We start from the raw sequence: 26,698 nt of genomic DNA, 5'->3' as shown, positions 1-26,698 counted from the left end.
ACATATTAAACTGTATTTATTCAAGTTTAACTACAGAAGTGTCAGACTGTAGTTTAAAGCTTAAAATACATTTATTTCAGTATAGGTTTCAGGCAATGTATTCAAAAGATAAAAACCAAATGAGCCATTAAAAAAATCCCAAGTGCCAAGTACTAATATCACCCATCTGCTGATGGGTGATAAATTTTTGGTTTAAATTTTTAAACCAAAACTTTTGTGATCTTTTGGAGGAGGCCATGGAGAGCCATGCAATGTTGTTAAAACTTACAAACTATGCAGCCATCAAAAGAAATGAAATCTTGCCATTTGCGACGACGTGGATGGAACTAGAGGGTATCATTAAAGCTTAGCGAAATAAGTCAATCGGAGAAAGACAACTATCATATGATCTCCCTGATATGAGGAAGTGGAGATGCAACATGGGGTTTAAGGAGGTAGGAGAATAATAAATGAAACAAGATGGGATTGGGAGGGAGACAAACCATAAGTGACTCTTAATCACACAAAACAAACTGAGGGTTGCTGGGGGGAGGGGGGTGGGGTTATGGACATTGGGGAGGGTATGTGCTATGGTGAGTGCTGTGAAGTGTGTAAGCCTGATGATTCACAGACCTGTACCCCTGGGGATAAAAATACATTATATGTTTATAAAACAAAACAAAACAAAAAACCTTACAAACAATACAGCGCCCTTTATTTTCTTTCCTGTTTACCTTTGCCCTTGCTAGATTCCATTTTTAAATATCATAAAATATGTGGACTGTGGTGAGCAAGTCATTCAGAGAAATGTGAGCGTCCTATTTGATGATTGCCTTCACCAAAAAATGTGTGACTCATGGACTGGGAGTGACCCTCTACCCCTCCTGCTCCAAGTATCCCTCTACCTTCCTGCTCCAAGTCTATCAGATAATTACTCAATAATCTCTCCAGCATGCTCTCTTCATCACCTGCATCACTACGGCTTTGTTCAAACCCTCCTCTCTCCCAGCAAGCTGATGGGCGTCCACCTGAGGGCCACTCTGTCTTTAGTTTCCTTCCACCTCTCTGCACATTGCTACCTGAGTGAGCTTTCTAGAAGCTAAAGGATTTATACCTTTCCTCTACTGAAAACCCTTCAATGGCTTTCCATAGCTTTTGAAAAAAGTTGGAGCTCTTGTAATGATGGTAGTTCACCACATGAGCCAGGCTTTTTTGTCTAGGTACTGCTCTACCTCTGGCTGTCTGCTCCTGCAACTTCACTTTGGTTCCTCTCTCCTCTACCCATTCCCTCATTCAAAGCTCAGTACCCCCACCTGTGGACCTGGTCCCCTTCTTCTGTTCTTCAAAGCACCCCTAAGATAGCACTTCTTTCATAAAATTTACCAACAGTATTGTAATTGTCTGCCTACTTCCTCCTTCACTAAATGTCTTCACTAAACGCATAGCAGCTGGCATACGGTAATTGTTCAGTGACTCCTTTGCATGCGTTCATTAATTCATCTACTTAATAGTTTTCAAGAACCCTTTGAGTATCAGGCAATGCTCTTGGTGCTGGGGAAACAGCAGTGAACAAAATAAATAAAAATGCCTGCCCTCCTAGACTTCATATTCTAATGAATGGAGAAAGAGTAAAAAAATAAATGAGTAAATACAAAGTGTGTCAGGCGGTAAGTGCTAAAGCAAATGGGAATAAGGATTGGGAGGAGTAGGTGTGGTAGTATTCTAAAATCGGGGCGGTGGGGAGGTCAGTGAAGACCTCAGTGATAAAGTGACTCTTGGACGGAGCTCTGAAAGAGGTCAGGCAGAGGCATGTATAAAAGAGGGAGAAGAATGTTCCAGGCAAGGGAACAGCAAGTACAAAGGCCAAGAGGGGGCACATGAAAAGTGTATTTAAAAAACACCAAAGAATTCTCCCCTCGTGGTCCAGTAGCTGTTTGTCCCTCTTTTGCTCAGCTTCTTTATTCTCTGTCATTTGGTCTATAAAAAATAAAAAATTAAAAAAAAAAAAAAAACACCAAAGAAGCTATAGGTACAAAATTGAAGGTGGGGATATGGACAGGGAAGGGAGACTGCATTTGTATGGAATTTTAGATTTTTGTAAGCACAAGAGTGTTTATTTTGAGGATAATAAATATTACAGGAATAAATAAATACATATAAATAAATCAAGTTCTTCTTGTACCATAGACAATAGTGTCTCAAGACGGGAATGAGATTTTTCATCCTTGCATTTACCCAAGTCATTCCAACACTACTGGAATATGCCAGTAGCCTTGAGATTACCCTAAGTGCAAAATGAGAGGAGGAATTTACTTCAAGCCTTCTATATTAAAACAGAAAGGAAAAATCATCTTAGTTTCATAGTCTCATTAATATGGAAAGTGTTGTGGATGTGGATGTAGGTCCAAGGTCTCTAATGCACTTCAGAAAGTCATTATGTAAACCATATCTAGAAGTATCCACTCAAATTAATCTTCAAACACACTGTTAAGAAATGGATATTTCTATAACCATTACTCATTGGCTGCACTTTCCAACTTGTAAAAATTTTAAAAAGCATTTTTTAATGAAGAAAAGCTCTTTTAATTAAAAAAAAAAAGCTTGATAGATCATGGAATGGAAAAAAATTAATGAATTCTTCTGACACCACCGATGTTAGTCCAAATTTGATTGAGGTATTAATTACTTAAACAGGATGCAGAGTTTCTAAATGATGTGCTTTAGGTTGCCTCTTGGGAGGTGTTTTAAGGCAAGTTCTGGTTGCCTGCTATTAGGAAATGATGTTCTGTGTGAGCAGGGGGCGGACATAGTTCCTGTTCTGTCCCTGATGGCTAACAGTAAAATTTGAAGCTCTGAAAGCTGCTGGTCATTTCTGGATACAAGAATATACAACCAGCTTCTGTAATAAAAAGCACAGGGAACAAGAAAGAGGTGGTCCATCTGTGAAGGGGAGAATAAAAGCCCCAAACTATTAAGCCATTTAAAATTATTTCCTTTTTGAGTTAAGAATCTTCCCATGATTTAATAAGAGTTAAGCAAAATGAAGAAAATACATTAAAGTCAGATTCTGTAGGGAAGAATGATAACACATCTAATCTAACTTTTGGTGTCATAAAATATTAGTACCAGAATTTCTCAGGGACATGGTATAACAAACTTTAATCGTAATTTTTTCAAAGATATTAACTTGGTCAAAGGCATCACAAGATCAGAAAATGCATTAACTTAGTTTATAAAGAGTAAGAGGAAATTTGAAATAAATAATGAAAACTTGTCTTGCTTAAGAAGAATTCATTAAAGATGTACTTATATAAAATTCCATATTCTACTTGGATGTTTTGATGAGGGAAGGTCAAGAAACATAAACTCTAACTACTATTATATGTATGTCTGGAGTATAATTCAAGTAATGTTTTACAAGATTCAGATTTCATAGCTTAAGTGTGTGGAAATGCCAAACTAGGAACTACGGGGAAATGTTTAGAATATAAGAGAGTGTGCTGAAATGTTTTCAGTGTAAAAGCCAATGATTTAGTTGCACTGGGTATGAAGGAATAAAGCATAAACAAGAAAGACCAGGATAGTGCTGAGATGGGAGAGCCTCCTATCTTGTTTTGAGTCTTTCATGGACTCTGTCTTCAGTCACACTTAATCATTTATATTTTCCCAAGCAGTCTCCTATTAGTCTTCACATGGAGTTCTTAATAATTCTTCGAGTCTCAGCAGTCATAACTCACTTCCTTTGTGAGCCTTCTCCACTGTTCCCAGACAGAGCTGGTTTTTATCCTCAGTGTTTCTCTAGCACATTTTAACCAGCTATATTTTATTATATTCACATATTTATAAAATCTACTTGACTAGGCAGCAAATTCTTTAGGTCATATATTTTACATCCTCAGTACCCAGTTTGTGCCTAGCAAATAAATATTGACTAACCTGAAGCAATGAATTAATGAACATAAAAATTATTAAATGACATTTATCAAATTTCCTCCATAATCTTATCACACAAACCATCATACCTCTACCATGGGAAAGAGTTCAGAGTTTTGAAACACTTGTTCCTCTTTAAATATCTGGGAGTTTTGTGTTAATAATACAGCCCCATAATTTCTATTATTTGAAATAGTTCTTTTTCTTAAAAAAAAATTATTTATTTATTTGCTTGAGAGAGATACAGAGAGAGAGAGAGCGCACATGGGGGATGGGACAGAGGGAGAGGGACAAGCAGACTCTGTCCTAAGCACAGAACCTGATCTGGGGCTCCATCCACCCTGAGATCCTGACCTGAGTGGGAACCAAGAGTCAGATGCTCAACCAACTGAGCCACCCAGACACCCCTGAGGTAGTTCTTTTTTTTTGTTTTTTAACTTTTCTAAAACAGGTCTACTTTAAAGACTATCAGTAGGATGACATGCCATTCTATTAATTCATGAATACTTGACCAAAAAAACTTTTTTAAAGGATAAATTATTTTTTTTAAAGGAATAAATTCTTTCTGACTTCTCTATCTCAAGGGCTGAGTTTGTGGAGAGGGGGGAAGGATGAGTCATCCACTGGTGTTTCTCAAGATTATGAAGCTGTGACCTCTGTAAGGAAGGTCTCTTAAAGCTCAGGAAATTAAAGAAGTAATCCATTTTTTTTTCACTACTTAACAAAACCAGGACCCAAGACAAAATATTGAGCATTAACTACCACCTCAGATTAAAGACAAATCTAGGTATTTGAGAATCTATGTTCTGATTAGGTCCCAAAACAGAGACTCTATCACCTCTCACCAGATATCCAGAGCTGAAATTAGCTCATTCCATTCCTTCTAAATACTTAATAAATTGTTTCTTGTTGCTGAACTCAAAATGGAAATGACCCGGAAAGAAAGAAAAATTAACAGGCTTCCTCTGCCCTCTGTGATTAAGCACACTTCCCTAGTGTACCATAAAGGAAACAAATTTATGGTTCACGAAGGCCTATCACTGTACACTACACTCAGTAAAAAATATTTCTATTGAGTAACGTATAAGTGCTTTTCCTATTTTAAATCAACAATGCTGAGAAACACTAGCTGCTAAAATTTAAATATCCCATGATCAGCAGAAGGAGGACATAAATTTAGGACTATAATATATACTCATCTACTCTTCATGTCTATTTCCCACCTAGACCAGCACTGCCCATCAGAACTTTCTGGAATGATGGAAGTGGTCTATTTTGCTTGATCTAGTATGGTAGCCACTAACTACAAGTGGCCATGGAGCCATGGAAATGTGGCTATGCAATTGTTTGGAATTGGATTTAAAATTCTATTTAATTAATTTACATTTCAATAGTCACGTGGCTAGTGGCTACTGTATAACAAAATGCAAATCTAGACTTTGGAAAACACAGAAGGCTTCAATCAGGTGAACTGAATTCCAGTCTATTTCTGCCAGACTGCTTTGTGACCTTGGTCAAGTCATTTAACCACTTTGATGCTGTTTCTTTATCTGTGAAGTGATAAACTAGATGATTCCTAAGATTTCTTCTAAACCTTTTACACCCTGCTTTAAAAATAGCCACATAGTGTGACCAGAAATTTGTACAGTTACTTTTCCGCTATTCTCATGAAAATCAGTGTTTTAGTTGCACCATGCATATTCCCGCACACACATATAGTCCAAATAATCGTTAAAGTACAAATGAATTTAAGAAGATGAAGGAGAAAGAGCAGTTTTATGGTAGTGCTGTTGCATTGATCCTGCCTATTCCCACTCCTGGTGTGCAATGACACTTGTTGGGAGAAAACTATAAAGCTGAATCCTTTTATTAGTACCTGATTTATTGATTCATTGATTCGTATAATTCAGTCATTTAGTTTATGCACAATAAGTACCAAGCACAAGTATTGTATGACATGATAAATGTTGTGGAGAGAAGAAAGCTTCTTACTTAGCTCAGTGTGAAGGGGTGTGAATACGTGAGTGTGCATGAAGTTTTTTCAAAGAAGGCGAGCTAAGGAGAAGTCTATTTTTTAAAGAATCCACCCAGACACGTGGACTCTGTTCTGCCCTTCACCCTGGGCTGGAGGTCTCTTGCTTTAGGGCCCATGCTTTAGAGAGTTCTTCTTGGGATGCATGCCTCACACTTGGCCTCCTGACTTCAGACGCTGCTTTGGGCAATAGGGACCCTAGAATTCTTTGCTCCACTGACAGGAGCTCATTTCAAGGACTCTGAGTTGCCTCTCCCTCAGTTCTGTTTTTCCAAAGGTGAAACACATCACTGGTATGCACAACAATGAACTGGTGTAGGAAGCAGAGAGGTGGGTATTTTAAGGTGTGTGGACATAGTTTGATCTTTGAACATTACAGAATGTCTACAGGTGACAGCTCCTGTCTCATAAAGTCGAGGGATGAGGTAGTTGTGGGAAACAAAGGGAATAGGCCCGGGCCAAGGGCTGGGACTGGGTTATAGCTTTCTCCACATGCTGCCACACTCTGGCTTGGATCTCCAAGGAGTACAACAATTTTGCATTTGAACTTTCCAAATCACTATGAGGACATACCTTTGAAGGTCATAGGTCAGAACATATTTTACTTGCCAGTTTATTAGCTTGGCTTATCCTTTTAAATATTTCAGCACATTGTATGAGGGCATCCATTTATATTATTGCCCTAAAATGTGCACATTTGCCCTTAATCTGCAGATGTAAGGCACAGAGCTTATATGGACATGACTTTGTTTTGAAAAGTTTCTTCTTACTCTAGTATTGAGATATGAGTATTTGGTAAAGAGATTTCAGTGTCATTAAAAATCATCATACAAGAGTGATTTATTTTGCCTCAGTATAGCTCTATAATATGTTGGATCCTAAAGATAAAATAAATGATAGCTAGAGAGGTTGATGATACATTTGAAGGGGACAATTTTTAAGGCTTTCTTCCACTAAAACTGAATGTATGACTGTTTTTATTGTATCTCATTATTTACAGAATGTGTAGATGTGCATATATAATATGGATAAAGGGTTATGTAATATGTGTCTGTGCATTTACAATGAAACAGAATAGAATGACAGGACTTTAGATCTGGAAGGGGTCTCAGCTATCATTTGGTCTCACCAGTTTAATATTTGTCTAATATGATACAGCTACATAGACAAATTTAAATATCTAAATTTGTCTAATATGATACAGCTTTCCATACCTTTAATTGGAACCAGAGTAAGACAGTTAAAAATAGAGTTGATGCACATCGTAGACGCTAAGGAAGACAAAACAAGATGGAGAATAACACAGACAGTAATCTATTCAGCCTTGTAGACTATCTTTTCAAACTTGTGTTACTTGATTGTACTCTTATACCACTATAAAAATGCTCCTTTAAAAGTCTACTTTTTTTTCTAAGTCACTGAGCCAGCTTTAAAGACAAGTCAAACTTCATGCTCTCCTACCACACCAAGGTGACCTTTCAACACCTCTGTTGAAGTCCATGCAGCCAAGAATCCAAAGTGAGTCCTTCTGAGTTGGGCAACTGGACAGGGAAGTGGGCAGCACCAGGAGAAGAAGGCATTACTTGTCTACTTTTCCTTGGTCCGTTTGGAAAACCTAACATTACAGGCTCTGGACAAAAAGCACCAAGGAGATGGGAAGGATTCTGCTGGTGTTGCCTTTACTTGGACTTCATGGACAATCAGATTAAGTGAGGATAATAAAGCATTCGAGAGGTTGCTAAGGCATCCCAGCAGGCAATGTGCACAAATGAAGCAAAGCAGTGTTACTCAATAAGATTCCACTGTAAAAATCAAGTCTAATCGCCAAATATCCTAGGATGATGTTGATCATTTTTGTTATTGTGATTTGGGCTTTTGCTTTCTTAGCCAGATTAAAATCAAAAAGCGAAGACTGCTGTTGTCTCCCATGTCTGCCATCCTGCTGATCAAGACAGTTGACAGACCAAAGTACAGTTAAGTAAAATGAATTTTGGGGGTGGGAGAGCAAAGCATTGTAACTAAATATATTTAAAGTAAACCTTCACATATTGGTTATGTCAATTTTATTTTAAATGAAGTGGAAGCAATTATTTATGTTTATTTATGTTATTATCAGCTAACATAAAATGCATTATTTGCACTTGACCCTAATGTATTAAATGATTTGCAGGAAAAATTAAAATAAACTGAACACATCTATAACCTGTTCAGACATAAGTCCAAATTTTACTGTAAGGAACAATAACAGCAAAAGTACTTCTGAATTTAAAAAAAAAAAAAAATCTCTGACACTACCGGGTCCAACAAATGACATTTGAAATACTCTTATAATTCAGAAAGAAATGAGTGGATATGCTATGGAATTTACATATATTTGGGAAGAGAATGAAGGATGAAGATAGGGTTTCAGAGTAGAGAAAGTGATTTGGTCTATAAAGCATTGGATGTAGACACTTTGGGCCACAAAATAATTTCCAGGAAATTGGGATGAGTTGACATATTAATAGAGATTTATAAAACATCTATCTTTCATGCTTTTGAGAACTCCTATGTTCGCCAAAGAAAGAAATAATAAGACTATCAAAAGAAAAGCTAACTCCAAAAATGCTATTTGAACAACTATTTAAACCTCTGAAGACCTTGAAAAATAAAGATCACTTGCACCAGGGTTCAGAACTTCAGCACTTCCGATTGTGGTCAGTCCTAACTTTGATTCTTGGGTCTAGTTTTATGACTCAGAGCCGCTCTCTTTTTATTTAAATGGAGTCCAATTTATTTTAGCTCATGATTCCGTCTTTTAAAATCTCATCCTGAACTTCTCTGCAAACCCAAAGGTCATGTTTACAGAATAGATGCACAGCAGGATTAAAGAAATGTGGAACCGTTTGAGCCACAGGCCTTCTTTTTTATTCTATCAGAGATGCTGTTAATCTTCAGATGATTATTTTTGCAATATAAAATATATATCCTGGATTATGAAAACTAATTCCCCACCTGACACACTCATAAACAGTTTTGTAAGAGCTAATTTTAGAACGTTCCCAGGTTTTTTCATGTCATCATCTGAGACATTTTACATTTTACAAAATTCTCCAGTGCCTCTCAGGACCCTTTTATAAGCAAACACTCCTCCATGATACAAAGCAATAAACGTAGTGAGTTTTGCATACCGTGGAAAAGATGAGAGCCATGTTTTTTATTATCTTTCCTTGTTTAACTGGTGGATGAGAAGAAGATGGTTATGAAAAATTGATAATGTAAGATGATAGGAAAAGGCCAAAAAAAAAAAAAAAATGACAACAGCAAATAGGACCAAAGGAAGAAGTTGCGCTTTTGATCACAGTATTTAATACACTGCAATTTCACTGATAGCTATAATCACACTGTACTTAGCCCTTCCGTTTCATAGTGGCCTTTCTGTGTGTTAAGTTATTTCCACAGGGATTCATCTTAACAGCCATACTCCTTATTTTTGGAACTCTCTGTAGTTCATAAAGTATTTTCATATTATTACTATTTCATTTATTTCACACAATAACCCAGTGAGATAGATGAATTAGGAATTACTGCCTATACATCATAGATCAGTTAAAAAAAGATCACAGACTATAGTCAAACACTCTTAAACAGTTGTGAGGCCAGAACTACTGATGCAATGTAATTTTCTCCCTGCCAGACTTCGAGTCAAAACACACATGGGCATGTGTGCGCGTGCGTGTGCGTGCGCACACACACCCCCCCCATACATAATATTTAAAAAAAAAAATTTCCAATGAAATTTTTCTCCCAAGACAACTGCTATTATTTTTCCAGGATCCTCTTTTTTCTTTGAGATGGTTTAAAATATATAGGTGCTATTTGAGTTAATAAATATGACTAGTGATTTTTTGAGAATAATAGTTTTTTAAACCATAGAAATATTTCACTATAAGCAAATATGTGATTTTTATTCAGTTTGTTGGGAAGAGGAATTAGGGGATTATATTGCTTTACAAAAAGACTCTGAATGGGATTGCTTTAAATAGCAAAATTCCCCAGAACTTTTAAGGTATGTTGATTTATGAAAATCTGATTCATACAGAACTTTACAGGAATACATCTGTTATATAAATCCGTGTTCACCTGTAATTTACTCTAGGGGGAACAACTGAGTGATAATAATAATAACATACTTATATAGTTCTTCGTTATGTATTTTAAAGTGCTTTCCCCTAATTTATTGTATTTGTCTTTGGCAACCTTCTAAGGGAGGCAGAGAGGGTATTATTATCCTTTCTTTACAGATGAGAAATTGAGAGGTTAAGTGACTTGCCCAAGGTCAGACAGACTATTCATTCATTTACTGCTATTTGAGTGATGTAGATTTAACGGGTTAGTTGAGGAAGTAAGGTTCTTCCTCCTAATTTTTTTTTAAGCAGCTGTGAAGGCTATTAAAACAGAGGTGGATGATCTCACAAATATAACGTTGAACAAAAGAAGCCAGACATAAAAGTGCACATAATGTATGATTCTATTAATATAAAATTCAAATGACGGCAGAATTAATCGATGGTGGCAGAAGTCAGAATGGGGGTGAACTTTGGGAAGAAGTGGATGGTGACTGGAGGGCAGAGGGGGGTTTCTGGGATATACTAATATTGAACATCTTGCTCTGGTTTGTGGTTACATGGTTAGGCTCACTGTGAAAAGCCACTGGGGTGTATACTTGTGATTAGTTTACTTTTCTTTATATATATTATGGAAGTTTTCTTCTAAAAAAAGAGTTTTATATCTTAAAAAACAGCACTTTAGAAGGTCATTACATTACAATATCCTTTGAACATTTGTGATTTCAATTAAGTTTCTTAACTGCATTCTAAAAATGAGAATATGAACTAAATTAGAAGAGTTTAAAGAGAAGTAAAAGTTTATTAAAAAACAGAAACAAACATCTGAGATTGTCACCTGAAAAGGTGCTGTATGAAATAACATACATAATTCACTTAGGACAAGTGGAACTAAGTCCTAGGAAGTTAGGAATTGTAAAGAAAGGACATTAAATTGTGATTCCCATAGTATATTCTAGAGTATATGTATGAATTTAAGGAGGATAAGATATTAATTTTTTATGAAATCTTCTTTATTTTAGAATTTTGTATATTAGGATGCTGCATTGAGCATCAAGGTAGAAAGCCAATGGCAATGATAAAAATCTGAGGAGAAAAAAAATAGGCTCCTGAGAATCACACATGGTCTTCATGTAAGAATGTTTGGAAGAAATATGTTTTGACCATCAGCCAGGATAGAAATTACAGTTGCATTCGGCTGCTTAAGGCAGTTTCAAAATTTATATTGTAGTTTTCTAAGAATCCTTCACCCCCTGTGACCCGCTAACCCTGAAAACTAATGCTGTGCTTGTACCCAAAGTTACCACTGATGACATAGGCTTGGTTTAATTTTCACATATTATCTTTTTTTGTTCTTTTTCTTCCATTTTATTTTTCTAAAAAAGAATCCATTATAGTACCTCCACTTTCGGGTCATCTGGATCAATTCTCTATCTTGATACCATAGGTCGGGAATAAAAAACTTCCAGTGGGGGTAGGGGGGGGCTCAGACTCCATTTTAGGGTACTTTCCTTCAACTGGTGATATTTCAAAGCCGATCCCACAATGGCTAGGACTACAGCTTGGTGAGTTTCTTCCCAGGAGGGCAGTTGAAGGCATCCTGTTCAGGGAGAAGCCTTTAACCTTTAACCCATTCACACATTTGTTTTAATTCCTGACCAACTGCTGTTTATTCTCGTGTGTTAGTTGCATTAGGACCTAGCTAACTAGTTTTTTAAAATAAATGTTAGACCCTAAACACCTGTAAGCTGCAAGCCACACATTGTGTATAAGGCACCCAATCAAGTTCACTGTGACCACTGTATCCAGGACGAGTGTGAAACACAGCTGTCCTCTGGAATCTGGGTTATGAGAAGGTCCACCTGAGTTCCCCAATATTATCTATGTCATAAAATAGGTTAGAAAGGTGGCTCTGGAGATAGGAAGGAAGAGAAAGGTTGAAGGAATTCTACTCTTCCAGGCCCAGCAAGCTGCCCCAACTTCTCTTTCATTGGCAAAGAATAAACAAATCATGAAGAATGGGTCATGTATGTCTATTGGCCAGACCATGTGGAATCATTTCATGATCTTTTTCAATGACAGGACTCAAGAAGGCACGACTGTTTCTTACTGGGGGGAGCCCTTCGACAACAAAAACTCCTTGAATCCTTCTAGAAGACTCACTATACTAATTCACAGTTAATCATATTCCTCTGAATGTGACTTTTGAAAACTCATTCCTTTGAAACTCATTCCTATTTAAGCTAATATGCATATCCCTGAATAAAATCTTCCTTACAGCAGGAAGGAAGAAAGGAATAACGAAAATTCCATCCTTTGACCTTCCTCACTCTCTTTGTCATTTCTCCCGCCTGGAATCTCCCACTTTTTCCTTATGCATATTCTGGACCACAGTTTTGAATAAATTAGACTTCTATTCTTTTTAGCATAGAAAAAGAAATTGAGATACTTGCCATCAAGCCTTGTTCTCCTGGTTTCCCTGGTTCACCCTTAAAAAGAACAGTGATAATTTTTATTAATGCTATAAACATTAAAAAGCAATTTCAATCTTTTTTTTTCCCCTCCTCTTTCACAATACCCACTGGGGTGCATGAATGTCAAATATATTTTTCAGGCTAAGTAGAGAAATGCAAATACAATGCAATAAAAAGAGAGCCACGTTCTTTCTTCAAATGCATTTTATAAACATTTTAGGATTTAATAAAATGAGTCTAGATCACAGCAGAGATTTAAGAATTATGCCAAGAATGTATTCTAAATAAAAATCACCCCTACTGGGTGATTATATTAAGTCAGTAAATGGTCCTAGAAAAATATTTAGTTGTAATTCCAGTAATATCTTGTTTATTTTGTTCTGTTTATGAAGACATGAAGATGATGACCTGACCCTCTTTATGAGATCTCAGAACTTCCATACATAGGACAGAGACACAGCTGCCCTTAATACAGTAATTAAATAACAAATTGAACAAACCGAGTTTGAATTTTGATTTTCCTGAATTAATGATGGCTGAAGTAACATGTTTTATTAAAATAAATAGCATATGTTCAAATACATAGAATGTTTTGCTATATCATACCCCATCATAGTTTTTTAATATGCAGATTCACGCAAAATTCCTTATTACGTTTTATCATCATATTACCATATTGATAGTCATTAGCAACAGATAACTTTTGGAAGAACCATTCTTGTAATGTCAATAGCTATAGAAATTGTTGGGACTTTAAGTATTTCTGTTTGTTTTTATAAAACCTTTTTCTAGTGGTTATGATGGCATATAAAAATTAACTGTGAGACTATAAATCCTGTTCAATTTCTCTAGGTGGAATTAAAAAAAAAAAAAAAAAAAAAAGCCTGTTCATACTTCTTTGTAAAAAGCTCCATTCTTACTCAGATGAATAAACTATATTCATTTGAAGGATGACATACTTTTTTAATTCTTTACAGGTTGTCATATCTTACCTTTATCTTGTATCTTGAAAGTAATCTATACTTTGAATTTTCTGTAGAGTATACAAGACCCAACGATCTGACTAGTTTTATACCATCAAAATGGTTTTAACCATTCTTTTTAGTTGAAGAAATACTCATTGCATCTTTCTTGGCAACCAGCAATTATTTGGGGAGATTTAAATATTCCTAAAGTTACGCTGTCTCTATCATTTGGGATATCATCCCAGGAAAAGGTCAGACCTTCAAAAACAGTTTCAAGGTAAAACCACTACCTGTGATGGTTCAGTGAGACATCCTAACGGCCAACCAATCATAGGTTGGGATTCATTCCCTCCTTTCATATGACAAAGTGACAGCCGCTTTCAGAAAGGGAAATGGGACTTCCAAGAGGTTGTCTCAGAAAAGCCATTTTAACAAACAGAATTACTCTTTGAAAAAAATACATAAATATATGAGTATAAAAACGAAATACTCCAAAACATTAATGACTATGGCTGATTTTTTTTTCTTTTTGATTCTTTAATTTTAAAATCTTTCCACTTTGCAGATAAATATTTTCATTCTTTTGTACTATGAAAACACGAAAATATTTAAGTCAAAGCAATAGATAAATAGATAAATATAATAGATAAATAGATTAATTCAGCAATAGATTTGAATTTATTTCAAGTTCTAAGGCCATAATATAAGTAATTTTTTTAACCTTTTCCAGATATTTTTTTCAATTGCTGTGTTGTCTCTACCAAATCAAACCATTTATCTAGTGTCCTGTACTACTGTATTATTGATACTTGATCAATCTTAGTAACTAAGTACTTAGATCTAACTATTGAGATTGCTTTAAAATCACTTCTATTGGGATGCCTGGGTCGCTCAGTCAGTTAAACGTCTGCCTTCTGCTCAGGTCATGATCTCAGGGGCCTGGGCTTGAGCCCCACATAGGGCTCCTTGCTCAGCAGGGAGTCTGCTTCTCCCTCTGACTGCCATTCTCCCTGCCTGTGCGCTGGCTCTCTCTCTCTCTCTCTCTCTCTCTCTGTAATAAATAAATAAAATCTTTAAAAAATTAAAAAAAATCATTTCTATTAAAAGCTTCACATGTATTTTTTTTTTTAAGATTTTATTTTATTTGACAGAGAGATCACAAGTAGGCAGAGAGGCAAGCAGAGACAGAGAGGGAGAAGCAGGATCCCTGAGGAGCAGAGAGCCCGATATGGGGCTCGATCCCAGGACCCTGAGACCATGACCTGAGCCGAAGGCAGAAGCCTTAAACCCACAAAACTATCCAGGCACCCCAAAAGCTTCATATTTAAAGGACAAATGATATTCAAACCATACCTACTGATGTTTTAACCATTAATATTACTATTTTATTAGCAATTGTTTTCCCTTTTTGGTCAGTTTATTTACGAGGGAGCAAACATTAAAAAGATTTACCTCCTTTGTTTTCCATAATTCACATGGGACTTTATCATCTACCTAATCCTTTGGAGAATGTTACCAATCTCTCACCTTCAGTTTCAAGCTATTCTCCCATTTAAGTCAAAGGCATTGATGTACTCTAAAGTACTCAGGGCCCAAGTGAGATCAGGCATACTCAATCATAGACTTCTTGAGGCTTACCTGAAAACCAGTTTAGCTGCCTTCTCCAGGTCTCTCTTTGTGGTTCATATGGGTTCCCCTGGATTGAGCCATGAGGCAGAATCCTGTTGGCAGTGCCTTGTCTGCTTGGGTACTTTCAGTTACCTCACTTCCTGCAAACCTCCTTATGGCCCCTCCTTACTCCACTCCACCCCTGTTCTCAGCCCTTAAAACAAATGGATCCAAACTGCAACTCACGGGCACTCCTGGCATTCCACGGGGGCCATCTTTCCCTGTGTCCCCTGGAGGCCCTCTTGGGCCAGGAGGGCCTGGAGGTCCTGGAGGCCCAGCCTGTCCTTGGTCACCCTATAAAGGAGAAGGGAACAGACCAACAATGACCATGAAAGATAAAGACCCACATTTTCTTTTCAACACTTTAAATTTATATTATCTAATCCACATTTACACTATGAAAGAAACCAGAACAATCAGAACATGAAGCCTGTAGGCAATTTGCCTTCCAGCAGGGAGCAAATAAATATTCATGCTGGGCGAGCTGAGTAGATGCTATTAAAATCAAGGCAGCTCCAGAACCAGCCCTCTCAGCTCTTGGAAACGGTGTAAGTTATCATGGTACTCAGAGCTGGTATAAAACTTGTGCATAACCTGATTTGTGGAAATGCTGCATCAGTTATATTCACCTTGTTTAATAAAATGGCTGCATTCGTGGTTGGACAAATGTGTTTACTTTTTCACAACCTATAAAATTAAACATACAAGCTCTTGTCAAACTGTGTAATGATTTATAAATTACCAAAGCCAGAGAGCTTAGAAACTGGATCTGTTACTGGATATAATTTCAGTTGTCTTTCTTTTCTAATGAAGAAAAAAGTAGGCATTCTATGCCTTTTTACTTTGGTACTTTCATATACATTTCAAACAAATGCAGCTCCCTACACATAGTTTTGCTCTAGGATATTTCCAAATAAATATCCCCACCCACGAGAGATAAACAGTAAAGCAACAGTAAATGGAGTAATAACTGAATGTTAAGAAGAAATCAGACTTGAGCAAGAATAAGCACTACCTTAATGAGGCGGCGTTTAATGAGCTGCTGATCAGCAGAGAGAAACCCATGATTGATTTTAGGAAACACCATCTGATCAGTCAGGTGAGGTCAAAGGTTGAAGTTCAGAGGTGAGAGAATTGGAGAATAGACATCAGAAGGCCCCAAGAAAGAAATAAAGACATACACATTAGATATATAATGATCATTAAACAAAAGGGAACTGGTGCTTGTGTCTGACATCAGACTGTCTGGCTCTTCTTGAAAGAAACATAATCCTAAAATGGGACAGTGAGACCAGATCTGTAGTTAGAGAGGGATGTTTTGGGTGTCCCATCCTTTTGCTGCGGGTGTTAGGCCTCTCGAATGCAGCATATGAAAGCAGCAGGAAGGCTCCCATCACCTGCGTCCTGCACACTGAGCAGAAAGTCTGGAGACAAAGCACCAGTTCAATTTCCGTCAGACTCGTCAACCAGCATAACGTGGCATGAACGCGACCATCATTTTATAAATGCCCCAAGTCCAGAATACTGAGGATTCTTTAATTGACTGAAAAATGTCACGGAGTGTTGTCATGCACGTAAATCAAACCATTGAGGGGTGGCACAGTTTTAGATAGTCATGCCTGCCTCTCTTCATGGACCCTGCTCGACTTTGATGTCCTTCTCTTTTATATGTTCATGATTCTCTCAATATCTCTCAATAGATATTTGACCTCACGGGCGTAGGTGAGGTCCCAAGGATCCCAAACCTCCCTGCATACGGTGAAAGGGAGCAACTGGACTTGGCAAGCCAATTTAGCTGGGTTCTTGCTCACTCTTATGCTGATTGTGGGCTCCGACTGAGTAGCATGGGTGCCAACCACGAACCTTGATGGTGAGGATCTGATTACTGTGCAGAGCAGCAACTGTGGGGAAGCCTGGCAGACCCTATGGACGTGGGACAGCACCAAAACAACACGACACAAAACGTCACACAGACATTCCACTGATGGACAAACAAAACAAGCATATACCTAATGCCACCATGTCCTGGTTCTAAGTCTTGTCTTGTTTGACACACTGTAAAGGAAACCAGGCACACACACGAGGCCCCCAGGCCAAACGTTCCTTTAATGGAAAGGCCAGATTGAGAACTTGTAACTTGCTGTTGTGGCAGTTACACTGGGATCTGTGTATACACTCTTAACATTTCTGGAATCTTACATACAGAATGTTAGCACAACATGGAGATAACTGTAGACACCGTTATGAAAACAACACTGTGATTTCCCTCCATTGATATTCTGTTTACAACTCAGGACATACACGTATTAATTCTTTTTCAGACAACAGTGAGTAGAATTTTGCCGTCTGATCAGAAAGATTCCTCAGAATAAATGCAGTCTTCCCCACAAAAGATAGTGTTACCACCCACATATCAAAATTTCCCTCTCCAATCATACGATGAGTTTCAGGTCTTTCCTGTTTCAGGAATTCCTGCAGAGGTGGTGGATGGAAATCTGTCTCTTATAACATGCGTATTTCATGTCAGAGGGATTTATGGTCACACTCTGCAGTAATCGCTTCTGTCACGTAACTTTTCCAAAAGAACTTGACAGTTCACACAACCCCTTGAAGTAGAAAAGTGGTTTTGAATTCCTTAGCCAGGGAGAATGGGGAAGCGATGTTTTAGAGACTCGTATTCACAAATTTATACTAACTCGTGTACACAGGCATTATCAACTGGGTAGATAACTGAGAGAGAACTTTTGCCTTTGTTCTACTTCTTTTCCAGCTACGTGAGATATTGGAGCCTTTTATTCCATCCCCCCACCCAGAACATGTTTAACATACAAATAAAATGAACAACAACCACAGCTTACATGGTCTCAGGTGTGTGCAGGCTTCCTAGACATTCCCTCCTCATTGCCCTTCCCCTCCTCCGCTCAGATCTGTTCTGAGGGTATTTGTAGTGAAAGCCAGTAAGTTTCTAGTTTTTAAATTTTATTAATCGTGGTATATTTTCCCCTTATTCAGGATATATTTTTCTTTTTAGAAGAACAAATAAAATGATGTTTGTGGTACGAAGACATCTCTTCAACCCTAATGCCTTTTAATTTCATTCTTTAGAGCTGGGACTTCTCAGGAAGCAAAGCAGAGGAAATCTTATCTGTTTTGCTAGATCCTTCTGATATGGCTATTAAGTGTCTGGGTAATTTTGAGGTGACCTGTATCCTCTTTTTCTTCTCCCAAAGTAAAAGTCCTTGAAACATAGAAGCTACCCAAATTCAGAAATGCTACAAGTTGAAAACAGATGTGTACAATTTGCTTTTGTTTTACTATGGAATATGAGTTTAAAATGTTATTAGACGGTAATGTGCCAACATCTTTCCATCTGTGACTCATTAGCCCCATATTACACAGTCAGAATTTTATATATAAATCTCATATTTATGTAACAAAGAACAAAAACAGATACAAACAAGAGGTCTACGAGGGATCAGAATCTTGACTAGTGGCGATAAATCATAATGTCACTTTGAACAGGATTATCTAACAAAAATAATTTAAAATTAAAAGTCTTTTAAAAGCACACATGGTAGGCCTTACAAATGGTTTGAAATTTGAATGTATAAATAAGTCACTTCTCATACTCCTATCTGAGCATGACCAGCTTGCTGTTTGATTATATTTTCTAAATGCTCACAAAAAGCATTAGTTTTTAATTTCTTAGTTTGTTTTCCAGTGTTAATGAAATCTAAAGAGGAAAGTGGAAAGGTAATTCTCTCCTTGGACGGATCCTTTTCATCAAACAGAAAATCTCTATTTGAGGAAGTTGATTTTTATATTCCTCAATCATCATAACTGTAGAAAATGCTAGCAATTAGGTGCTTAGAGCTACATTTTAAAGATTTTATTAGTGACTTGGGAAAAACGACTTCAGAAGTTTATATGCAAAAGAGTAGAAAGAGACATGTGGAAGAATTCTCTTAAATGCTAACAAAAATCGCATGGCCTGGGCTGTAATATTCTAGGACCCTATATTTTTCAAACCTAGACAATGCTTGAAGGGTATATGCAAGTGTTGGGGGTGGTAGTTAAAGGTTATTTACTATTGAAGGCAGTAGTAAATATGGCACATCTTCCTTAAGATTCAAGTTTGATAAACACTAAATAACCTTTTTTAATGTAAATCAAACATTGTCATATTATGGGGTAGAAGACAAGATTTATACAAATTTTTAAAAATTTTACCATTTGCTGGTGGTAGAGAACTTCATTTCATAGGGGATATCTATAGATTACAGGTAGATACTGAACTGACCCATGTGAGGTACTCAGAGGATAAACTTGAAAAGTACTGGCACTGAATACTTTTCTGTTAAGTCATGGCTTTACGTGACCATAACAGTTAGTCTTCTCTGGCTGTTCACACAGAGTGTACTTTTTCATTAACTATGCCATTTTTTCCCCACAGTATCATTAGTCATAGTCCTTTCTAAGTAAGTGGAGTGGACATATTTCACTTGGTTTTACATCTTGGAAAACTAGCCTGGTACACAGATGGTTCAACTGGGTGTGCAGGGAGGAAACGTGTCTCCAGAAAAACATGGAGAAAGGGTCCAGGAATAAGCTGAAATGTTGGAGATAATGTGTAAAATTTTGACTCCCAAATAGTTTGAATTCTTAAGAAATTGGATTTACGAGAGTGTAAAACTACCTTAGAGAATGCATTTTCCTCTTGGGAGCCTACTCAGACTTTACGAATCTTCCCGACATTCTTTAAAGTAGATTATCACCTTGGACCAGTGTTTTAATATCATTTCAGGAGGACCTCTATGTCCTTTCATTACCTTCTGGAAGCAAAGAGGAAAGCCTAACCCAACAAAATGCTGAACAAATAAATATTTCATAAGAGATGTTTCTAACTACTTAGGAGACATAAATTCAAGATGCTATTATTTATTGTATACTCAGCAATGGTGTTGTATGATTACATTATAGTGAGAAAACTTTGTATTTTTTCAAAAGTATTCAATAAGGCAATGTTAGATGCAGGAATTTAATCCATGACTTCTAATTCCAGACTTTGTCATCATGCAGTTTATGTATTTATAATTTCTTTCTACTTTTACAGTTTGAATAGTAGAAATATCAACAATCTATAAGAAGTATTTATTGAGTGACTTCTGTGCACCATTTGCTGTGCTAGGCATGGGGATTGAATGGTAAGCAGGACCACAAGCTCGCAGGGGTCAATATCTAGTGGAGAAATAGGAAAAAATAAACAAACAGTAATCATACGGAGGGATGGTCATTTAAGTGAAGAAGAAGGGCTACAAAGTAAATAAAAGTGTACCTAATGACAGGTTTGAGGAACCCTGGAAGACTTCCCAAACCCTGTGAATGAGGGGTTGGGGTTTGGTATAGCAAAAGGAAAACTAAAGACAGAGAACCCATTTAGGAAAATGTTACAAGTCTAGTTGAGGGACTGTGCCCTAGAATTACAGAAAGGACAAATCAATTAGTTTCAAGTGACATTAAGATGGTAAGATTCAGACTTGTAGTCTGGCTGAGAACGGAAAAGAGAAGGAGAATCAATGAGTGCTCCTTAGTCTCTAGCCTGAGTGATGGAGAATGGTAGAGGAAACACTAGAAAAGAATGGGTTTTCTGGGGGCAGTTAGGTGGATATGGATAATGAATTCAGTTAGGGACCTATTGAATTTGACATGTCGATGAACAGCCAAGGCATGGCAGTTAGATAGGCCAATAAAATAGTCAGGAAAAAGGTGGGAATCAAAAGTCTTAGGGTTGCTTGAAGTCATGTAAAGAGACTGCAGAGAGAGCAGATTTAGAAAACAACTCTTGGAAAGACTTCAATTTAAGGGATGAGCAGAGGAAGAAACAACTACAAAGAAATAATAAAAATGTGATTGTAGAGGCAGGAGGAACACTAACTCACCTCACAAAAATTCTATACATATAAGCAGTGACTCCAAATGACAAATTAATGAAAACTGCACCATTAATTGTACTGTATGAATAAATGTACATAAACTGAATTCCTTCACTCACTGTTGCACTGGGAGGTAATCTAGAGGCTAACAATGGCCAATGCCACCAACAGTGGATGCTCACTGATACACACAGGGGAGTATGTCTGAGGTTGTAGAGGTATGAAGGAAAAAGTAAGCTAATAGTTTAATTATAAAGGTATACAAGAAACCTCCATAAACAAATAAAATCAGAATAAAAGATATGTAATGCTGAAAAATGAAAATCCCTGAGTTTCTCCATAATGTAAATAGTATCATGACTCTGTTAGCCTCAAATATATCACACATTACAGCACAAACATTACAGTTGGTATGTGTACAGCATAAATAAAGATGAATATTCCTAGGAGTTGATAAAACAATTTCTAGCTAAGAGAGACCAGATGGGGAAACATCGTAATAGGATGCAAAAATATTTAGGTAAAAGAATAACTTTAGTTTAACAGCAGGAACTGTTAGAAAGCAAAACAGTGAAAGAAAAGAAATTAAGAGAAAGGAATTTGCTGCTAGATCATTTCATATTGCAGTAGGTGATATACTCTATCTGAATAGAAAAATCAGCTACATGAAGCTAAAAAACTAATGGAATCCTTTGAACAACCAAATACCATGACCCTATGAAAATCAAAATTTATAACTGATAGAAAAAGATTGGCTTATGGAAATATTAGTTATGGGAAAAACTAGCTTTCTAAGTTGAATATAGTATTGGCTCAAGAAGTTAACTTTTCCTTTTTATAGATATTCCAAGTTCCACACTATTGGGTTCCATCATAAATGTTAATCTTAGTCACTCCAGGAATTATCTTTTTATATATAAATGATACATCTTCATTTGAAAATTATTTAGAAGAGAAAGAGAGCCATACAATGTCTACATTGACAAATGTCATTAAATACTATAACTACTAAAATGTTGAGTAAAGACAAACCACAAAAGGTCCATGAATAAGCAGAACAATGGCAGATACCTTTCAACACTGGCAAGTGTCAAGTAAAAGAAAAACTTCCTAAACTTCACATACTGAAAAATGCTCCATTTATTTTGTGTGATCTCATAAGGTGTTCCACAGATTGTGGTAGCATTTGCTAGGATATACACCTAAGAAAGGCCAACAGATTAACAGTTGTCTTATGTAGTTGGCTGCTCCTGTATTAGGGGCATAAATATTTACAATTGTTGAAATTAAAAATAGAGCTACCCTATGACTCTGCAATTGCACTACTGGTTATTTACCTCAAACATACAGATGTAGTGAAAAGAAGGGCCATCTGTACCCCAGTGTTCATAGCAGCAATGGCCACAGTCGCCAAACTGTGGAAAGAACCAAGATGCCCTTCAATGGACAAATGGATCAGGAAGATGTGGTCCATATATACTATGGAGTATTATGCCTCCATCAGAAAGGATGAATACCCAACTTTTGTATCAACATGGACAGAACTGGAGAAGATCGCTGCTATTGCTGAGTGAAATATGTCAAGTAGAGAGAGTCAATTATCATATGGTTTCACTTACTTGTGGAGCATAAGGAATAACGCGGAAGACATGGGGAGATAGAGAGGAGAAGGGAATTGGGGGAAATTGGAGGGGGAGACAAACCATGAGAGACTGTGGGCTCTGAGAAACAAACTGAGGGTTTTGGAGGGGAGGTGGGGGGAGGGTTGGGTGAGCCTGGTGGTGGGTATTAAGGAGGACACGTGTTGCATGGAGAACTAGGTATGGTGCATAAACAATGAATTTTGGAACACTGAGAATAAAATAAATTTTAAAAGAAACCAATAATATATCAAGTTTTTTTTTTTATAAATCATTTGAAATGCATATTTCACTGTATATTAAATAAAAACTCAGCTATCTAAAAAAAAAAAAGGCCAGCAAAAGATAAGAGCCGGTGAAAAGAGGTAAGATTCCTAAAGAAGCATTCTCTTGCCCTGAGGCAAACAGAGAAATGTAGACACAGGATACATGGAAGAAAAACAAAACAGCTTTGTCTAGGAGACTGCACAAAAATAAAGTCATGTCAGTTTTATTTATATAAATTTAGCTATCACCAATAGGAATGATTCTCCTGAAGTGAATATCAAGAGAACAGTCCTGTCTTAGAGGTTCTTCACAATAAAGATAATAAACAATGATGATGATGATAATGACAGTGGTCAGCGTTCACAAGATACATACAATGTGCCAGGTACTATCCTAAGAGCTTTATAAATGTTAACTCTTAATCCTCACAACAACCATTTGCCAAATGAGGCATTTGAGGCACGAAGAGGTTAAGGGTTTTGCTCACTGAACTGTAAGTGGAGGAACAAGATTCACACCCTGGCCATCTCCTCCAGCATCTATGCTCCTCGTCATTACAATTTCCATAAATCCTTCAGAGTTTCTGAATTTCTTCCCCGTGTATTCATTCATTTATCAAGGAGAATTTAAGAGCATCCTATTAGGAGCAAGGCAATATTTGGACAGTGAGAGTAGAAAGCCTCATCCCAGGTTTCATGGAACTTAGAGGATAACCAAAAAAGGCAAATGTTAAACAAGCAATTACAAATGCGGCTGTGATCTCTTTTGAGATACACACACACACACACACACACCCTTTTCCTCTTATATTTTTTCCTATTCCTTTGCCCCTCAGTCAAGTTCTCAGTTAAACTCGCTGCTATTGCCTCAGAAGCTATTGCTTCCAAAGCGGTATAAGGAGGCAGGGTGGAAAACAAAACTTGCCTACCAACATGTCTAAAAACCAGAAATATCTAGGAAGACACTCCCTCAAATTGGAAGAAAGGAAATAGGTCTGTGATCCCCCAAAGCAGAGGGAACCTAAGCCCTCTTTCCCAGTGGCACTTCCAAGAAGCAACAATACCTTGAAGAAAAATGACCATGTGACACGTCTAGATGCAGGAGACCACGGGCAGCCTTGCAAAAGATTCCCCTGTATTAAGCATGGCACAGAAGTAGCAGAAATGTTCCTATGTCCTATAGTTGCAGCAGTGACAACCTCTATGTGAAGACTCACGCCGGTCAGTCAAGCCGTGCTGCCTTTTCAGCAGCAAACTGTGTGGACTGATGACCGGAGATGAGGTGTCTCTCAATTTCCACCCCAAACCTGTTGACACTACAAGACCTCAGAAGTATGAGTTAGTCCCAAAGGACAGGGAAGTGTGGAAATCCCAAGAAAAGTGATGTTTGGTATTTTTTGTCAGCTCAGGAGAAGGAAAGACTCAGTTTCAGACATCAAGTAGAATTCAGATTCGGAAATCAAATCAGATTCAAAAATCAAGTTGTTGCGGAAAATTAAGTCATATTACTAGCTCACCTGAGTTTGCGGTTTGAAAATCATACCCCAAAAGTGAATATGATGACTGTTAACAAAACAGAAACTATGAGAGTGCACAGAAGGTGACCTAACCCGGATCAGTTGGTCAGGCAGGACTGCCCCGAAGAAGTAGTGCAGAAGTTGAGACTGCAGAACAGAAACGCCACATGGACCCTCAGTGTCTGGTCACTCTCTAAGGGCATTGATACCTTTCCTTCCTCAGAGTATAGTATTTGGTGAATACTAAAACCAAAGAGAAAATACATTTTTCTTTTCCAATGGGATACCGAATATACACTTGGAATACAAAGATTGGGTCCTGTTTTAGATACTTCCTTGAGATCTAGGTGCCATTCTCCATTTGGAGAAGGTCAGGAGAAGGTCAGTAACCATGGCTGTGGGAGGTCCAATTGATGAGAATGAGAGTGAGATTAACTAAAATATGCATGTCTCTTAAGTACGTTCTACATGCCAATTACTGTGAAAAAAAGCTCGTGGAGAGGGGAGGTAATCACAAGAATAGCAATTTATAAAGAAAATATACTATACTAGTGCTGTAGTTACAGGGGCAGGCAGTAGGCTCTTTAAACACATTGTGTTTGGGAAATGGAATAAGGCTCCTAAAATGATGGGATTTCAGCCATAGGAGGAAGTATGAATAGGACAAAGGTATTTGGGGTGGGGTGTGGACTTGGGTTTGGGAAGAAGGTATTCCGGTCTGAACAGTAAGCAAAGAGGAGGAAAGTGGGGATGGCTGGTAAGTTGAGTTTGGTTGGGGTGAAGCACATACTTTTTAGGGAAGAGCCTGGAGAAGTTGATAAGGTATAGATGAGCAAGGTCTTCAAAGGAGCTCAAAGAAGGAAGTAAGTAATGGGAAGCCACAGAAGTATTTACAAAATGAAGGTGCCATGGCTTATGTAAGTTTGAGAGAGACAACCTGGTAAAATTAAGAAGAATAGATTAAAAATCAAAATACAGTTCATGATTCCTTATCTGCAATTTCAAAATCCAAAGTCCCTGAAAATAACATTTCTTCATAAGTTTAATTAAAGGTTTTCTAAGTCAGCAGCAAACTCATTTGGTGGCAAAAACTTATCTGAACAGATGTGAGGGTATTTATGATCACTAATAATTCTTAGTGTGAACATACATGTGTTTCAGTGCAGAAACTGATGGTTTGATTACAGGGTGCCTCAGTCCTAAGGGTGTCAAACAATATGCAATGTATGAGTACTATTAACTTTTAATGTCTAACAACTAAATTCTGAAACACATTTGACTCTGAGGGTTTCAAAAAAGGATTGTAAGGTTGTTCCAAAGTTGATGACAAAGATTCCCTTAACAGAATTAAAACTTAGAGAAAGAATAGTAAGATTAAAAGTTAACGAGCGCCTGGGTGGCTCAGTGGGTTAAGCCTCTGCCTTCAGCTCAGGTCATGATCTCAGGGTCCTGGGATCGAGCCCCGCATCGGGCTTTCTGCTCGGCGGCGAGCCTGCTTCCCTCTCTCTCTCTATCTCTCGCTTTCTCTGCCTCTCTGCCTACTTGTGATCTTTGTCAAGTAAATAAATAAAATCTTAAAAAAAAAAAAAAAGTTAAGGCAATGAATTTGGTTTTGAACAAGAAAATTTGTTAATATAGGCTAGTTTGGTAAGTGCCTTGTCTAAACAAAAGGTGATCTGAATTATATAATTTAAACAAGTTTACAGTAATGAAAGATATATTTACTTTTAGGATTTCAATTTTATATGTTAATCAGAATTACCCCAATCAATTACTAGCTAGTACGTATCTTTTAATTGATTGTTTTAATGAATAGATAAGCACATTATAATTAGCATATGTTTTGCAAGTAATTATTTAAAAAAAAAAGACCTGTGAAAATGTTGCTCTTTCAGGAAGTTAAAAAAAAAAAAAAAAAAACCCTCCAGAAGTCTTGTTTAGAACAGTATTTGATTGGGGTGCCTGGGTGGCTCAGTGGGTTAAAGCCTCTGCCTTCAGTTCACGTCATTATCCCAAGGGTTAATCATCGGGCTCTCTGCTCAGCAGGGAGCCTGCTTCCCCCCTCTCTCTGCCTGTCTCTCTGCTTACTTGTGATCTCGGTCAAATAAATAAATAAAATCTTAAAAAAAAAAAAAAAAAGAACAGTGTTTGATTACCGAACACTGCATAACGATTTGCTGAACAA

At 37.2% G+C, this 26,698-nt stretch overlaps 1 protein-coding gene across 1 annotated transcript in view; it reads right to left on the bottom strand.

The window, feature by feature from the left end:
* The window catches only part of COL25A1 (collagen type XXV alpha 1 chain), a 473,496-nt gene that overhangs the window by 108,067 nt on the left and 338,731 nt on the right, over window positions 1–26,698 (bottom strand). The window contains exons 8-10 of the mRNA XM_059171218.1: window positions 17,021–17,080; window positions 15,344–15,451; window positions 12,504–12,539 (exon numbers count right to left, since the gene is read on the bottom strand). Coding sequence (XP_059027201.1) covers window positions 12,504–12,539; window positions 15,344–15,451; window positions 17,021–17,080 — 204 coding nt within the window. The remainder of the gene's footprint in view (window positions 1–12,503; window positions 12,540–15,343; window positions 15,452–17,020; window positions 17,081–26,698) is intronic.

This window comes from Mustela lutreola, chromosome 1, assembly GCF_030435805.1.
Source record: "Mustela lutreola isolate mMusLut2 chromosome 1, mMusLut2.pri, whole genome shotgun sequence".
NCBI classification, from domain to species: Eukaryota; Metazoa; Chordata; class Mammalia; order Carnivora; family Mustelidae; genus Mustela; species Mustela lutreola.
Note: the sequence above shows the minus strand (reverse complement) of the source record. Positions and strands in the feature narration are given on the sequence as shown.